The sequence below is a fragment of the Bos taurus genome, chromosome X (genome assembly GCF_002263795.3).
Source record: "Bos taurus isolate L1 Dominette 01449 registration number 42190680 breed Hereford chromosome X, ARS-UCD2.0, whole genome shotgun sequence".
Taxonomy (NCBI): Eukaryota; Metazoa; Chordata; class Mammalia; order Artiodactyla; family Bovidae; genus Bos; species Bos taurus.
This window is the reverse complement of record NC_037357.1, coordinates 14,022,196-14,040,328: the sequence shown is the minus strand read 5'-3', so window position 1 is coordinate 14,040,328 and position 18,133 is coordinate 14,022,196. Positions and strand designations below refer to the sequence as shown.

Genomic DNA, 18,133 nt, shown 5'->3' with positions numbered 1-18,133 from the left:
GCTCAGTCGTGTCCGACTCTTTGTGACCCCATGGACTGTAGCCTACCAGGCTCCTCCGCCCATGGGATTTTCCAGGCAAGAATACTGGAGTGGGTTGCCATTTCCTTCTCCAGATCTTCCCGACGCAGGGATTGAACCCGGGTCTCCCGCATTGTAGGCAGACGCTTTACCGTCTGAGCCACCAGAGCAGGAATGGGACACAATAAAATGCCCAGCAGTCTTCCCCGTCGTGGGTTAAAGTATGCAAGGGGCAGGAGTTTGCCGCCCAATTCGCCGCCCTCCCGCAACCCAAATAGGGCTGCAGTGAAAGCGGATCGTCCTTTCTCGGAGTATGGAGACTCCGAGAGCCTCCCTCTGAACCCAGCACCTCAAAGAGAAGCACTCTGGTAAGACCATCAACTGTAGGCTTGCGACCTCAGCATGTCGGAGGAACTAACTTCAGCTAAACAGCCATGGTTACTCAGTATGTTTCTCTTCCATTGGCGGTTAATTGGGCCCCATTTGGCAGATGGAATAATGAAGGCTCGAAATACTAGGTTCTCTCTCACCCGCTATAAGCCTAGGTGGGAAGTGGTGGGCTAGCTCTTTCCCTGAGACCGCACTGAAAAGGATTAGATCATTTAATAAGAGGTGATCGTCCTCTCCCCAGTCCGAACCCGGGAATGCAAACTCATCTCCTGCTTTATGGGATTCACCCCCCATTCCTCCATTTTTGGTCTTCCCACTCTGGCAGAAGAGCAGTGAGAAGGCTCCAGGAAAGGTGTGGAGAAGGGAGCCCAAAAGCAAGGAAATATGAAACTGCTGTTTGGTGTGGCTTTCAACTCACTTCCTTTCTCCAGAGAAATAAAGGGGTGTGTGCAAGCCCACACACTCAAACGCCCAGGGCTGTCCAGGAGTCGCAAAGGACCATCACCTATTCCTTTGCAATCACTCTGACTTTGCCCACTGCATCTCCATCCTGCTCTAAATGGAAATCCTTATACCCCTAAAGCTCTCCCTTCATCCTTTGTTCTGAATCAGGCAATCACCTTTTCCCCTCCCTCTGCCTGTCCTACCTCCAACATATTTTACCAATGTATTAAAAGAAAAAGGAAAAACCTCTGTCACTACCTGGTTTAGAGTTCTCATGGTTCCCCATCACCTCAGGCAAAAGTCAAAGCCATACTCCTTGGCATGGCTGGCAGGGCTCCTACACTCTCCTTCCCCACCTGTACCTTCCAGCTGCAGTGAGACTGGAGTTGTAGTTTCCTGCACATACTACCCTTCTTCTTTGTCTCCAAGCCTGTGCTCAGATGTCCCCTTAGTTCAAGGGTTCCTCCCTGCCACCCCAATTCCCATTTTGCTACTTGTCAATTAGGCATTACTTCTGACCACCTCTGTGCCCTAGCCCATCCAGCTGAGCTCCCAAAGCATCCTGGGCTTAGCTGGATCCTCGCATTCACCACGTGGCCTCAGGTGTTGTTTGGGAAGCCTCGAGGCCTCAGGATCAGGAGGTGGGGAATGAAAGCCAATTGGGAGGATTAATGCTGCTCCTCCATCTGAGCAACTCAGGGGTCACTCCTGGGGCAGGATGGCTGGATTCCTGTTGGCCAGACAGACAGACCCCCTGGCTGGTACATGACATGGCTCTCCAGACACGGCAGCCACAGTGAGAGATCCCAAGAGCATAGCTTACAAGGGCCTCATCCCAGACCTACAGACATCCCCTTCCCTTCAAACAGTAACAGGCTCATTCTGGAGCCAGCAGTCACAAGTCACAATCATACTTTCTACTGCTGGTTTTCAGAAGAAGGGAGAAAAGTTGTAAAGTCTAGGATGGGCATCTTGCCTCCAAAGCTGGTGGGTCTTAGGAAAGCAGAACCATGGAAGGTCTGCACTATGTAGGGGGGCAGAGGGGACACCGGCAAGACAGTGAGGGCAGTGAGTAACAAGACCATGAAGTCTGCTGCTCACACAGGGCAGGAAACAGTGCTGGCAGGCAGGTGATTTCCTTGAGTTAGAGGATCATCCCTCACAGCCACCTCAAAGAGGGCCCCTCCCTCTGACCACACTCCTCTGGGGATTGAGCGATGTGTGCACATGTGCAGGGGCACCCCTACGCAGCCTACCAAACTGACGCAGGTACTCACTTCTCCCCAGGATTTGTACCTGCCTTTCCTTTCCAAATCTTGCCAAGGTGACCCAAATCCTCACTGGTCACTCTACCTGCTCTCAGTTGCTGTGCTGATAAGGACCCCAAACTGCAAAGCAGGGTGAGGGCTTCCCTCACTGACTTCATAAGGATACCCATCTTTTTTTAACTACAGAAAAGCCAATACGGGGAGCAGAGAAAAGAGACAGGAGACAGAAGCCCTGACACAGGTTTTTCAGTATGCAAGTGTTTTTGACTCCACAGCCAGTTGCTTAAAATGAAACATAAAGGGCAGCCAAAATACACACCCAAATGCAAAAAAGTAAAGGCAAACATAAAATAAACCACACAATACCATGAACCCCAACAAAACCAGAAAATTAAACCCAAAAAACCCCTCAACTTTATATATATATATATATATATATTTTTTTTTTTTTTTAAAAAGGGAGAACAACTGTTCAAAACCAACTGGGCAGTATGGTGGAGGTGGGTAGCAGTCCTACAGAAGGGGGCCTAGAACTTCCCCCTGGGAACAAAGAACAAACACAATACAAAGAAAATAACCAACAATCCTCCTGCGAGGGTCAGGAGTCTCCGGAGAACAGATTGTCCCATCCTCAAACTGGCTTTTTTTTTTTTTTTTTGCCTTTTTTTTGTCTTTTTTTTTTCCATTTTCTTCTTTTGTTGTTGTTGTTTTAGCACCTGTACAATAAAACTGTACCATCTCCAACCAGAGCCGGCCGTAGGGAGGCCCTCCTGCTTTTGGATGGTACATACTCTCTACAAGGATTGTTCGGAAAAATAGCAATTGGTAGAAAAATAAGAACAAGAGTGGGAAAGACAATGCCACAGAGGGGGCTGGGGCAAGGAAGCAGCCCAAACCCCTCCTTCTCTCTCTCCACCAACAAACCCAGCGCTGAGAGGGAGACCTGGTAGGGCCGGGCCGCAGGAGACCAGTCTCCTGCCCTCACCTAGGAAACAGCTGAGGCCTGGGTTCAACATCTGGCAGGAAATCCCAGAGCCCTCTGGAAATTCCAAAGGAGAACTGGGCGGGGGGGAGGGGGGGGGGAGCAGAGGGAGAAGGAGCTGAGGACAGAGAGAAGAGAAAGGGATGCTTCAAAGGCAAGGAGGAGAGATGGGGACAAGGGTAAGAGGGAGCTGAGAGGCTCAGTATCCAGGGAGGGCAAGGCCCGGGTGGGGTAGGGTGGCCAGGGGTGCAGGGGAAGAAACTGTGGGAACAAACCTATATTGTGCACTCTGAGGGCAGTGAGGACGGTGAGGAGGAGGTGACCTTATCCTTCAAGACCCATTCTCAACTCTCCATTAGAGTAACTTATTAATAACCCCTTACTCCCACAATCCTCCCCTCCCTCAGTAAACAAGCATCTCCAAACAGCAGGGCTGCTGCAAAGGGCAGGGGGGTGAACGGGGGTCGGGGGTGGGATTGGGGGAGGGGTGAGCACCGAAGCCTCAGGATTCACCCCCAACCCCCCAGGCCTGGGCCAGCACCAACCACCTTCATTACTTTTACAAGTCAATGGCCCCCACCCTTCCCTGCCTCCTCCCCAGTGGTGGAAAAAATCCTGGGAGTAACTTTTTCAGAGGGAGGAAACAGCTTCAGAGCTTGATCAAGAAAGACAAAGAAAGGAGGTGAAGAAAGTCCCTCAATACAACAAGTTGTCTCAAATCGTCACAGTGATACAGACTTATCAGAAACCAATGAAACAATACAAATTAAATACTAATAAAATAAATACTATGGAAGACAAAAGAACACAGGGGAACGGAGGGGGCGCTCAGAGATTCGGGCTTTTCTCATTTCTCTTCCGGACAGGCCGTGGCCACCCAGGGCCCCGGGTTTGGTCTTGGTCACACACAAGGAGGCCAGTCCAAGGGACCCTGGCGCCACCTCCCACCACCCCTGGGACCTCTTGTCCTCAGACGTGGAGTTCAACTTTCCACCCCCATCACCAACCACAACAACAATGACGATGACAGGGAGATGAGAACTAACTGTAACCAAAAAAAAAAAATCCAGTCACTAATGCTGGCATCGATAAGGCGGCTTCTTGTTGGTCCATATTATTGCCTCTTTCTGCAGTCTGGTGCTCAGTGGGGGAAAAACATGGGAGGTGGGGGAGGGGTGAACTTGGGAGGAGAAAGAAGAAAAGGGAGGGGCTGTTTTCCCGGTCAACTGTTCCAAGGCTGGAACTCTACCTCGGACCCTAGGAGCCGAAGCAGCTCCACCTCGTACCGCACCAGCTCCACAGTCTCAGAGGAGCCCGGGGCAGAGGTGCCATCCACGCCTCCAGGCCTCTCGGCGGGGGTCAGCAGCTGACTGGAGGCCACTTGCCGGTAGAACTCAGCCTTGGGCAAGGTGGCGATTTCAAAGTGCGGGAACCGAGCCTGAAAGATCCTTGAGGAAAGCTTCAGCCTCTTCAGGACGTCGGTAAAGAGAAACCAGTTGCAGGGCCTGGAAAAGGCAAGAATGAGAGTTAAGGGAGGGGGCAGAAGAGACAGGGTGGGGGGCGGGCACTGGGCGCTGGCCTGGCTACCCCTCTGCTAAGCCCCTGACTGCTTGGGTGTCGCAGAGGTGACAATTTTCTCCTGTCCCCTACGCTGGCAGGCCCCGGGCTTTTAGCTCAATGGCAAGCCCTCAACCCATGACTGACCCCTTCCAAAAAGTGGGAATAGGGGGGAACTGGTCCTTCCAGAACCATAAACCCTGAGCAGGCGTCCCAGCCTTTGCAGCCCAGGTGACCTGGAATTTACCCTCTGTGGGGACCAGTTCTGCCCCCCAGAAAGCCCTGCCAGCCTGTCTGGTTTCCCTTTGCTTGTCTCACCCCTGCTTCCCCTGCCTCCTTCTTCTCCAAGATCTTCCCCAGCAGAGGGGGAGCCGTGGAGAAAGGCCTAAACTGCGGGTAATCCAAAAGGCATTTCTCTTTGGCTCTGGAATGCATTAGACAAGTTTTTTCTCCAGCGGCAGCACCATCGTTTCTGCAGGGCTGCAGCTCACGTTACAGCTACAGCTAGTCTGACTTTGCTGAGCACACCCGACTGGGCGGCAGCCTGGGGACAGCTGGGAGGGGGGCTGCGAGGCCGCCCAGGGCCAAACGCTAGCTTTGACTAAACCAGGAAGAAATGCTGCGTCCCCATGTTAGTGGCCCCTGTTTCCAAGGCTGTCTTTCCTCGCCATCCGCCATTCCACTGTCCCACTTCCAGCCTTTGCCACTTTTAGCCTGGACTATATTGCATCAGCCTTCTAACTGGTTTCCCTCTGCCAAGAGTCACTCTTCCACACCCCCACCCACCCTCACTGGATCCTCAGTTACTCTTCGTTTTCTAAAAAGAAAATCAGACCTTTTCACTCGGTCACTAAACCACTTTTAATAGATCCCTAGTATCTCCAGCAAAAAACCCTTCAAACTCTTTAGCATGATTATTATGCAAGACCTTCCAAACAAACCTCACTCAATCCCTTTGGCCTTATCTCCACCCAATCTCTCTCTCTTACTCACACACAGACACACACACACAGGCTGTATACCCCCACCCCACCAAGAACCAGCCATTTAATGCAGGACAGCCCTGTTTTCTGAACTTGAAAGTCTCAGTGCCTTTGCTCATGCCATACCCTCCCTCCTTGTCTCCTCGGCAGCCCAGTGCAGACACCCTGTCACCCGTGAAGCCTTTCGCTGATGTAACCAGTTACTTGTCCCATCTTCCACAGTCTCCTGGCACTTGGTTTGTACCCCTATTATAACCCGGTAACAGAGCCCATTTTGGAAAGAATATAAAAGAAATGCAAACTGTTGTCCAGGAAGGGGAACTTGGGGGTGGACTGGAACTTATATTTTTCCTTTGACACCTTTCTGAACTATTGTATGATTAACAATAATAAATCTGCTTAGGAATGTCGTCTTTTATTAGAGTTCATGGTATACTTGTCTGTGCCCTATACCAGACTGGAGAGTCTTTGAAGGCCAGAGCTATATTCCAGCACTCTGGGTTTGACCTGGTGCAACTGCTTAAGACATGATTCTGGAATTGAATGTTCTGTACACACCTAAAAATTCTCCCCAGACCCACAGTCCTAATCTTAAAAGGCAGCATTTCTTCCGAATGACAGTGACCTCTATCATCTCACACAAGCAGGGAATGGGGTGTTCTGGGTTAAGAGAAAGGGGGTTCAGATGCCAGATCCTTGGACATCGCTTTCAAAGAATGGAGGAAAACCCCCTCAGAACACTGACAGTGCTGATCAGAATTCAGTCTTGCTTTGATGAGTCAGTAGGCACTTCTGAAGCCCACAGGGCCTCAGAGTCATCAGTATATAACACCCTACCCACCTTTTAAGACCACAAATTCTTACACGATGTCACATTTGTGTGGAAGGGCAGATTCAGAAGCAGTGCTCGAGAATGTAGCATCAAGAAAACCAGCTCTGCCGGGACCAAGCTCTCAACCAAATACCCACCTGCCACCCAGTTTGCTTACTGACGCTCAGCCCCTGGTTGCCCCTGTTCTGTCTGCACCTAAAGCACACTACCCTGGTCCTTTTACCGCCTGGGGCCCAAGATCCTATTTCAGAGAAGGAGGTGCTGAATATGTTGGAGGAATTAATTAACTGTGCAATACTATATCCCAGAGGCCCAGCCCCGCCCTCGGGGATCAGCTTATGCCCAGAAGAATAAGGACCAAAAGCCCCTGAAACTTGATCCCTACTAGTGTCATCATAGAGGCTATTTTTATTCTTATCAGGCCAGGGGGGAAGGGATGCAAAGAAACTGTGGTCTAGTGGTTATAGTCGCCAAGTGAGGGGCTCCCTCAAAGGGTTCCTAATTCATTGTCCACCGCCCCCCATTATGTGCACTTCATGTGCTTTCACTTAAAAAAACACAGGGTCTGATATTTCAAAAACAGATCTCAAAGAAAAAGTATACTTAAAAGTGTTTGCAAAGGTTTTGAAATATGTGAAGACACCAAGAAGAGGACACTTAATGATGGAGGCCAAGATCCTTGGAGGAGGGCATGGACAACCCACTCCAGTATTCTTGCCTGGAGAATTCCATGGACAGAGGAGCCTGGTGGGCTACAGTCCATAGGGTTCCACGGAGTCAGACACAACCGAAGCGACTTAGCACTAGCACAGGAACAAAAGGACAGTGTATTCTGTATCCTCCTAACCAGCATGGCCATGGCCCTGCAGACTGCTGAGCTTTCTTCTGAATCATCAAAAAAAGGTGACATTGGGTCCACGCTAATGCTAAGTACCACATATATTCTAGTCTTTGAAAATGGGTGATTCTCATTATAATATGTGTGGTAATCTGAGAGGACAGCAGCAATGCCATCACCAACATTAAGGCAATGAGCAACCAGCCTGTGGATTACGTAAGGACTCCAGTGGCCCCACAGCTATGGCAAACATATGTCCTGGCTTTTCCAAGAATCTCAATTTCAAATATTCTGTCTGGCTGTCCCCAGAAACCACAAAAATATTTCAGAGATTCTAATAGTTCACCAGCCCAAATATCTCCCAGATTATCTGTTACACCCAGAAACAGCACAAAAATTCTTCAGAGTGAATCGAGATTTTGGTTTTGGAAAACACACATAGTCAATGCATCTAGAGCTACTCTGAACATATCTAATCTGGGCTGGAGAGTCAGGCTGGGCTGGTCATATTTTCTCCTTCCTGTGCTCTAACATTTGTTCTCCAGGTCTCAGCTTCCTGCAGGAGAACTCCATCCGTCCCAGGATCCTAGCACTCGGTCCCCATAGACCACTCAAACACTTACCCGCGGGACACTGACACTTGGAGGTTGTAGCAAGGGAGAAGAGGCTTATCTGAGAGCTCAAACATAAAATTATCCTCTTCCACATCATCTCCTTCTTGATCAGAGCTCCCAGGAGGATTATGGAGGAGGTCACAGGCAAACCCATCTTTTTCCTCTGGAAAGACATCATATAGGGAATTAGTACTTAGCTACATACATGATACCACAGAAAAGAAATGCTCCAACAAGATACAGATCACTGGTTGGGGTCAAATGTCTCTCATCCTTGGGAGGGCATGTGAACGTTCTAGACCCGGGAGGTAGTGCTTAGTGGCCACAGATTCATTATACTCCTCCACCTTTCAACTGAGAAAAAAGCAAGGAGGTGTGAAGGATGTGCTGCCCAACTGCTTGAGACAGAAGCCTGAAGACACCATCAGCAGTCAGAGGCAAAGGAAAATACTTGCCCTTCAAACCGCAGCTTTGAAAGCTGCCTGCCTGCCTGCATGGGTCCCCAGAAACCCAGTGGCAGGGACTAGGCCTCTGACCTTTTCTAGCTGCACATTCATGTGTGGCCTGTTCTCCTGCTCCAGCTTCCCCCAAACTTAGGAGTGGGCACCTTCCTCAATCTGGGAGAGCGCTGGATGACAGCCTCAGAGAAAGGCTCACTACTCTTTTGACAGAGGAAGGCTCAGGCAGAGCTAAGGACTCGGGAGCCGGCAGCTCTCTCAGAAACTCTGTGTGCATCCTGGGGAGAGGGTAGGGAGGGATGGTAGCTACCAGATGGGGGACTGGGTCCCTTTTGAGTGTGAGCAATACCAGAAGAGGCGACAGTGCACATGGGGGCCTCCAGCAGGGTTAGGACAAAGCAACAGAGAAGAAAGGGAGCTTGGGAAAGAGAGAATTTACAAAGTACCCAGGGTGGGGAGTGGTAGAGGGCTAATGACGGATGGCTTTGTCCAAATCAATGGCATCTCTTGATTTCAGCCACCAAGTTCTGAGTCTGGGAGAAGCACGGGCTGGAGTGGGGGGTGAAAGGGTCTGTAAGCTACTAGCAGGTGAAGAAGGGCTCCATTGGGTCACTCCTGTCTTTAAGAAGAATCAGTGATCCCCAAAGCAGATCCCATACATCTGAGACATAGACCAGGGCGGGAAGCATCCGCTTAAAGCTTACCCAACACAGAACTGCTGTAGAAGTCCCAGGAGACGCCAGGATCACCCTCTGCTCGGCCCTGGAGATCTGAGAGGTGATCTGATGAAAGAAGAAAGGGCAGTGAGAATAGGGGGTAGACGAAAAGAGGAATCTAGAAGCAAAGTATATTCATCTGGCATTAGGAGAATGGGCGATGGGAAGGAAGGACCACAAGAAGGGCCAGGAGCGACCCCAGAGAGATCTGCTATCCATCAGAGGCTACAAACCAGTGCCAAGAGCCAAATCTAGCCCACTGACCACCTGGGTTTTGGCCCAGTGTTTTAAACCTCCACAATTTAATTACCTTCTAACATTTTAAAGTTGGGAGATTTCACTTAAAAATTCAGATTTCCAAGTTTTCTTGAAAAAAAAAATCAAGAGATCTGGCAACACTGTACCCACATTACTGCATGTCATCAGCTGGCTGGAGGGAGAGGCGACATGTGCGTTCTCCAGCTCAGCAGGCCCCGCCCAGCCTGCCTGCTCTCTAACATGATCAGCCTGAAAGCATTTAGGCCTGGGACCCCTTCTTCAAATGATGTAGGGCATTACTCTGCAAGCAGAATCCTAGATCCATCCCAAGATTTCAGTCCCCTGCTGGTCACAATGTTCATATATCCAATCGTGATCTTGCCAATTCAAAGGAAGATAAAGGAAGCATAATTCCTTCTGTCTCGTCTTTGAAAACATGGAATGGTGAGGGGGGTGGGGGATGACCAAGTTTATCCTCATGAAAACCTATTGCTTCCACAGCAATACCCAAAAGAATTAAGAACAGGTATTGAAACAAAAACTTGTACATGAATGTTCCAGAGCAGATCTATTCACAATCTCCAAAAAGTGGAAACAACTCAAATGTCATTCAACTGATGAAGTGAGAAACAAAATGAAGGTTAACACAATGGGATAGTAATCGGCCATTAGGAGAACTGAATGCTGAGACATGTTACCTACAACACGGATGAAACTAAGAAACAAGGAGGCTAAGGGGTTAGGATTTAGCGCTTTTTCTTTTTTTGGGTTCGTGGCTTACAGGATCTTAGTTCCCCAACCAGGAATTGAACCCAGGCCCTGGCTTAAGTTGGGTTAAGCTCCAAGTTCTAACCACTGGACTGCCGAATTCCCTCTCCCTAAAAAACCATTTCAAACAACCTTTTGCTTACACAATCTGAGAACTGACATCAGGCCACCTCTTAGCCTCCCTGTTTCCTAGTTAAGCATCATCTAGATGAATTGTTTCACCTCTTGGCTCCATGTGGACAAAAAGCAGGATTCCATGACAAATTCAACCGTATCATCTGTGGGCACATGGCCCAGTGGTTGCCAATGTGCCACGTAGTACAGGTGGCAAGCTGATTTAGCTGTGTATGGCTGCCACCTGCCCTCAAGTGACACCTGGGTAACAGGACAGGAGAGAGTCCAAAGGGCACAGGTTGGGTGAGGGTGCCCCCTGAAAAGCAAATCCCAGGAGGAAGTTGGTAGCTACTCTTAAAGGAGCAGAGCTAAGTCCCTGGATGGAAGGCACCACCACATTCCAGGATACCTTCCCTTTGGGTCACACATTCTATCAGCAAAAGTGCCCATCAGCTGTTGTGAGCTACTGAAAGTAGTTTGTTTTTTGGCAACCCCCTAGGAGATGAGGAGTTTCTTCTGAGAGGAAAAGACAGTCAGAGAGAAGCTTTCAAAGTAATGGTGGAGGAGCCAGAGTAGAAAATCCTTCATCACATATATTAGATCTTTTGAGTATTCCATGAAAAACTCATGAGGTCCCAGATGCCAGCTTATCTCCTCTTCTGTACCCTATGCCATTTGGGAGTTGGAAGTAATTTCTTCCAAAGGCATCTGTCAGGTAGGTGAGTATATTTGGTGCCTCGCCCTGCGCTAGGTGTCCTGGGAGATAAAGGAACGAGATTGTAAGTTCCCCAAAGTCAGGGACTACATCTGTCCTGTTCATCACTGTCTCCCCAGTTCCAAAGCCCAGGTGCCTGGCACAGTAAGAGCATAATAAACACCACGGGGGAAGTAAGAGCGTGGGGAAACTACTACAAGGCGAGACTATAAAGTCAAGGGCTTGTTTAGCCCGTGTGCTGGCACATAAGCATTCAAGTGACTGTGGTCACCAGAGGCCTCCAGCAGAGCAGCCCTCGCTCACCATACTCCTGGGGCTCCTCTCTCGGACCTGCCTTCAGAGGCTGCCAGGCACTCATCTAATTCTCCTCACTGACAACAGATCTCTCTCACTTGCAGGTGAATGTGTCTTCTGAGATAGTCCGAAGTCAACTGGCATAGACAAAGATGCCAAAGTCAGAACTGGCCCACGAGTGGTGCACAAAAGGAACTGTCGAAGTCTGCTTGACAGGGCAGCTTCGAGGCGCATTTCCACACGTGTCTTCATGTACAGTCAGGAGGAAGAGTGAGTCCTTTTCCTTAATTTTCCCTTGTCCTCCCTGTAACTTTGAGTTCTTTTCTCTTACCCTTGCCTTCAAAAAGTACCCTCAGCCCAGCAATCCTGCTTCTAGGTATATACCCCAAAGAATTGAAAACTTGTATTCAAATATTTGTTCATGTGTGTTCACTGCAGCACTAGGTACAGTTGCCAAAAGGTGGACACAACCCAAATGTCACTTGACTGATGAATGGATAAAAGAAAATGTGATCTATCCAGATGAGGGGATAGTATTCACCATTAAAAAGATGCCACTAAGTGGACAGACCTTGAAAATATGATGCTACATGGAGGAAGTGAGCCTCAAAAGGCCTCATATTGTATGATTCCCTTTTATACGAAATGTCCAGAATCAGCAAATCCATAGAGACAAAGCAGACAGGCGGTTGCCAGGGGCTAGGGTTAGGGGTGGAGAACAACCGCTCACTGGGTATGGGGTTTCATCTGGGGGGGATGAAAATGTTTTGAAGCTAGATAGAGGTAGTAGTTGTCCAACATTGTGAACACACTAAATGCCACTGAACTGTTCACTTTTAATTTTATCTTACATGAATCTTGCCTTGATTAAAAAAAAATATTTTTAAGTATTCAATGTCAGTGGTGGCCCTGGAAATAGAAGTTTCTCTATTTCCTAGGGTCCCATTGTACCCCTGCCCATCTCCTACAACCAAGTCACCAGCTGAGGGACATGAAAGGGGAGAAAACAAAAAACAAACACTCATCGACAGGGGGTCATACGGCCGAGGTCTCTGGCAGGAAAAACAAAAACCTGTGATTCAGTGACCTCAAGTGGTAAACTACTAACCCTTTCATTGGGGGAAGGAAAAGCAGTCCTGAGAGTTCCTCCAATGCCCCAACCCAAACTGCAACAACTACCCCCAGCTCCCACATTCTTTGCGACAGAGGACGAAAAACCAGTCTGTTTTCGCTTGGCTAGGCTGCATATTATTCTTTTCCTCAAAGGGTCAAAGGGAAATCAGTCACATGCCTGCCTGTAATCTGGCCCAAGAAGGAGCTCTTCCAAAGGCCTCTTGGAAGGTTTGGATGGCTTGGTTCTCCAAGGACATGGATGAGAGACAAAGGGTTCACTGTCTGACCTCCAGTACCCAGAACTGTACCTGAAACTTAACAGGTGCTCTATAAACACATGGGTGAATGAACACATGAAGAAGCAGCACTATACTCTCCAGGGTCTCAGGAGACGTGGGCCTCGTGCTAAGCAAAGGCAATGGAGGAATATCCCCATTGTCAACCCACATGAATCACCATCATCTACTGCTTTACAAAATAATTCACTACAGGATACCACTCTGCTGTGTATTTAAATGAGGATTTGATTCCTCGCGTTTTCCAGGAGAGGAGACTTGCACAAAATGAGGGATGCTCTACACGAGGCACAACCCTGATACTGGCTCACCATTTCCGCCCTTGACACCCTACAGGGACTCACCTTCATCTGCTGCCCAGTGGGATCCCCACTAGGGGAGGAAGAAGACAATGAATCTGTGGGGAATTTGGTCAGGCAAATGCTTGGGGATGAACAGTAAAGAGCTTTTTAACTACCTCAGCCAGACAGGCAAGGTAAAAAGAAATCCAGAAGTCCACACTGGTGTGTTGAGGTGTAGTGGTTGGGGAGGTGGGGCAGAGGAGGGAACTGCCTCCCCAATCTTCAACCTCATGGCGCTTCCAGCAGCCACTCTACCCAGTCATTTCTTGAGATTCGGGGCAGAGGAGACGTAGGGAGCTGATACGAAACAAGAGAGACACTCCATTGGAGGAATCGAAAAAGCTCCTGGTGATGGTTACTCAACATTGTGAATGTAGGAGATGCCACTGAATTGTTCACTTCAAAATCGTTCTGTTAGGTGAGTTTTCCTCAACCTTAAAAACCTTAAGTGTTAACCTCTTATCACCTCCAACAGCCTTTGAGCTCAAGTCCCCCCTCCCGGAGCCTACTCACTGCTGCCAGTGCCTACTTCCCCGGCTGCCAAGGTCCTAACCAGCTTGAGCACTTTCCCTAATGGCCAGTCAGAGCTCTGCCTTTAATTGGCACTCAGTATTTGCATGGAAAAGAGGTGGCCCAGTTTTAACACTCCTTTCAGCTCCTGGCCCCCATTATGAAGTTATAGCTCCATGCCCATAAAGTTGAGAAACAATGTCAAGAATTGAATGAAGGTGTTCAGCCTGGAGAGGCTAGGAAGTGCCAGAATTCAGGAAAGTCTTCTCTTGTGTCCACAGCACAGACTAAACTCGAGTTAGTTTAAGGAGGCATCGAAGGCTTTCCAGTAGTTGGGATTAGGTAACAGACATGAGAAAAGAGAAAACTGTTTACTTCTCATTTTTCAAATGAGAAGTAACTACTTCAAATGGTTTCAACATTCAAACTCCTTGGGGATTTTGGAGAAGGGGTCCACGAAGAAAAGACTTTGTGACCACGGAGGTTCGAGACAGCTTTATTTGCATCCAGAGGGCCCCAAGCCCTCAGGAGGGTGGTCTCCAGCCCAAAGAGGCCTCTGGATGAGACCTTCTGGTCAGAGGAGTGCTTCATGAGGCGCTTTTATCATGTTGAGATGCTCTGGGTGTTCCTGTGTGCCAGCTTCCCCTGGGAATTGAGTGGAGTGCAGACAACAACACACATTTGTGTGGAGGAGAGTGCAGAGTGGTATGTGGGAAGAAGCCACAGAGGGTGGCCTGCCCCGAGCCGCACGCAGCCCAGTTAAACTGAACAAGAGTCCTCACTAGCCCAGAGCAAATGCCTGAAGGAGTGTCCCCACATGGCTCTGCCCTCACAGACAGGCCTGGGCCCCAGAGCTGGTGGAGGAAGGAGGCAGTCCTCCTGCCCCAGCCGGAGAGGCTGGGTCTGGCTGTGGGGCAGAAGCCTGGCTGTGGACTGGATGGGGGCACCCATGCAGGGGTCAGGGCCTCCCTGACCCATCATTCCCCTTCCTTCAGTACCTAGAAGGCCCTTCCTTCAGTACCTAGTCCTCCTTCCACGGGGACCTTCGGCTCAGGCTACTACTTCGTTTCCTCCTCCATCATCAGCTGCCTGGTTAACCTGTATTCCATAAACAAATGAGCTCCTGCTTGGGAGCCTAGGACTGTACCTGATGGTGGGGTGGGGGTGGGCGTACTAACTGAGGCCACAGCCTGGGAGACAGGAAACAGCCTTGGGCAAACCCTTGGTCCTGCCAGCCTCCAGGGTAAGAGGAGCTCTACCACCATCGAAGCCTCCGAAGAGGATCAGTGACACAACCTCCAGCTGCTCCATCCACCCAACTGTGCTTAGGCAGGCTGAAGAAGTCACTGCTGGAGCAAGGGCCAAGCTGTAATATCACACAGGAGGTAGGGTTCCTTTATTCAGAGGTCAAGTCTGAGGAGATTTCCACTGAGCATGCCCAAGCCAGACTTCCCTCCTCCCACTGCCCAACTCCGTAGAGCTATCTAACTGCAGACAAACAGCTGTCATCCACTAATGAGAAAACAAATGCAAGTTGGCTTGTGGTGCTTGCCACGGGCCTTAACACTACTTTTCCAGAGGGGGCAAGTGAGGGAGGAAGAGCAAAGAACAGGAGGATGCACAGGGAACATCACAGTTACCACAGGGTGTGAGGAATAAAGCAAGTGGAATGGTCCTAAGGGCTGAACTTTGATCACCAACAGAGATAAAGTGCAGGTGCAAAAACAAAAGCAAACTGTTAAGTGCCACCTCTCTGCAACTGGCAGACCATTCAAAGCACAAGTCCACACATTTTGCCCCAAACTCAAACTACTAGTGGGGCCACTGTCCCACAGAGAGGCCTACCTCACACACGGAGCGGGAAGAGGGGGCCCCAAGGGCGACCGGGGCCCTGAAGAGGATGCATGCAGTGAGAACACTCACAGCACAGGGACGAGACGAAGCTGCCTGCTGACTTTTTAAAGTTCAGAGAGATCTCTGAGTTGCCAGAAAGAAACATGTGAGGAGACCCGATGCCCCTCATAGGAGTTGCTTGAAATGAGTGAGATGATATCTCGGGAGCTCAGGGTCAGAGCCCCGGTAATGAGGTTTTGAGTCTGGGTCATACTCACCACTGAGAAAGCGCTTCATGGTGTCACTGCTGGCCAGCTTCATGGCTGTCTGTCCTGAGTAGGTGGCCAGCGTGGGGTCAGCCCCATAGGACAGCAGAAGCCAGATGGTCTCCAGGTTGTCGTTGACCACTGCATCGTGAACTGGCCTGCAAGGTGACACAGGGTGAGAACAGCAGGATCCAAGTGGGAACCTGGGTGTCTAGGCCTCAGGCCACCTTGGCAGGGAAAGCAAAGTAAGACGAGCCCAGCGTAACATGGGGAAGAGGGCACGGAGCCTGCCTGGCCTGCACTGCCCTCCATATTTCCCTGCCTCTTTCTCCTCCCTTCCAGTTCTCTCTATTATGTTCCCCAATGGCACTCTGCTGGTTGTTCTGGAGCTCAGGGGAGAATAGGCCCCTAACTGAAGTTAAACTTAAGAGAAAATTCTGGGGGATATGACTGGAAAACCCAGATGACTGCCCCAGAGCTGCTCCGCACACCCAGCAGGTGGCCCAGCAGAGCCCACAGCCTCTGACCCAAGCACCCCCCCACCACTTGGTATGCAGTTCAGGGGTCAGTTTCGCCCAGGGAGCAGGCCCTCGGATACAGCACAGGAGAATGGGTGCAGTTTCTTTAAGACACGGCAGGTGTCCCTTTTTTAAGTATATAGAGATCAAATCAAGAATCAAATCTGGGATGTATGTCAAGATCAGCCTTCTGATTCCTAAAGCCTGAGATTCTACCTGAAGACAGGTGCCAGGGATGATCCCCAGAGAACCCCGGCCTCCCACCAGTGGGCAACATGGACTGGCCAGCCAGGGATTCACGCAGCCTGGCCTGAAGCGGGGTGGATTCTCTTGAGGGAGGGGCTGAGCAGGGGAGAGGGGTGGGGGAGACGGGAGGGCAGCCTTCTTGCCTGGTGCCATCCTGTGCGCTACAGTTCACGTTGGCCCCGTGCTCCAGCAGGATGTTCAGGATGTCAGTCCAGCCCCGGGAGCAAGCCTCATGCAGGGCCGTGTAGCCGGCATTGTCGCGGTGGTTCACATCTTCACTGTCTTTTTGAAGGCAGTAGAGGACAACGTCCTGTGGGGACAGGGAGGGTGCTGTGAGCAAAGAGAGGCCAAACTCTTGCAGTCACCTGGGTTAGGCTTGAAGCTCTCCACGTGTCCGAAGAGTCTCAGAACGTGCTCTTTAGTCCAGGGACTGATGGGCAGATCTCAGAATCTATTGTCAACTAAATCAGTCCTGAGGTGCCAGCTTTGGGCAGTGTCCTCAGCAGAGCAGAGACATTTCTAATGGCTGACAACACTGATCAGGGTGTGGGCTGTGGGTGTAAGCCCCTCAGAGAGGCTCACCTGCCCACCCAGAGCTCACACCCTCAGGCCTCCATGGTCTGACTGCCCGTTCCCTCGTCCGGGGCTTTGCGAGACAGCCCCAGACCAGAGAAATGAGACTTGTGCTGGCAAACACTGCCTCTGGCAGTTATTTGAGAACAAGGAAGAAAGAACTGGTGTAAGTACCATCCCTGGATATGTATCCCAGGGCAGTCAGTTCCAGCCCTCCCCTCAAATGAAGACTGTTCTGAGTATCATCCAGGGTGGGCAGTCATCCATAGTAATAAATCAGTGTTCCTGGGCTGAGATGACAGGACGATAAGTGGGACTCCAGGCTGAGAAGCAGTCTAGCTAGCTATGGTGGATAAGCTGAGGCAGAAGGGAGAGGCAGTCCCTCCTCTGAGGGAAAGAGGCTGACAGCAGCTACCAGCGGCCTCTTGTCAGCTCCCCCAGGCCCTTGTGAGATGGGACTCAGCCATCCTGACTGACAGCTAGCACACCGGCTGGATGGCTAGAGCCTGTGTGCCTGCGTTGGGATGCTGCCTTCTGGACATGGAACTGTCACATTGTCTCTAAGCAAGGGGTCACGAAGCCCCCACCCTTCCCACCACTACAGATATCGCCTCTTTGTCCTAGCCTCAGACACCTCCTCCTTCCCTTCCTCCTGTCACAGGCTGTCCAACCTGCCCTTGCCCTGTCCTGATCGGTTCACCTATGGTCTCCTGCTTCCTGCTTTGGCCCCAGGTAAAAGAAACTCACTTAAAGGGCAAGGGTTGGTCATCATTTTTTCTTTAGATCTCCCTTACCAGCTATCCAGGCCCCCACACTAGGTGCTCAAGACAGATAGGTGGCTTGCCAGTGAGACAGTGTCAAGGTGGCTCTCTTATGCCAACCCGCCTGGCTGGGAGTCCAGCTGTCTTTAAATGAGTCAGTTATGGGTATTGGAAACCTTAAAAGAAAAAAAAAAAAAGAGGACCTACTCTATAGCCCAGCATTTCCATACTTCAGAGCAAATCCTGGGGAAATAACTGGTGTGGCTGGCAAAGGCACATGGTCAAGGAGCTCATATCCACAAAATACGCTCATATCAACAAAAATGTCCAACAATGTCATTGAATGAATCTGGCTTCTGCCCCTACCTTTTGGGGATCAAGAAGACACTGGTGTGAATTCAGACTCATATACACACAGTGCTTGAGC

General features: G+C 50.2%; 1 protein-coding gene across 3 annotated transcripts in view; it reads right to left on the bottom strand.

Annotated features, from left to right (window-relative positions):
- Nucleotides 1-2,362: 2,362 nt before the first annotated feature.
- Nucleotides 2,363-18,133, bottom strand: part of BCORL1 (BCL6 corepressor like 1) — a 60,559-nt gene continuing 44,788 nt past the window's right edge. For all 3 annotated transcript variants that reach the window (XM_005227504.5, XM_005227505.5, XM_002699518.6), the window contains 5 exons: nucleotides 16,516-16,682; nucleotides 15,621-15,766; nucleotides 9,089-9,166; nucleotides 7,936-8,089; nucleotides 2,363-4,607 (listed from right to left, as the gene is read on the bottom strand). In XM_005227504.5, coding sequence (XP_005227561.1) covers nucleotides 4,325-4,607; nucleotides 7,936-8,089; nucleotides 9,089-9,166; nucleotides 15,621-15,766; nucleotides 16,516-16,682 — 828 coding nt within the window. In that variant the 3' untranslated portion in view covers nucleotides 2,363-4,324. The remainder of the gene's footprint in view (nucleotides 4,608-7,935; nucleotides 8,090-9,088; nucleotides 9,167-15,620; nucleotides 15,767-16,515; nucleotides 16,683-18,133) is intronic.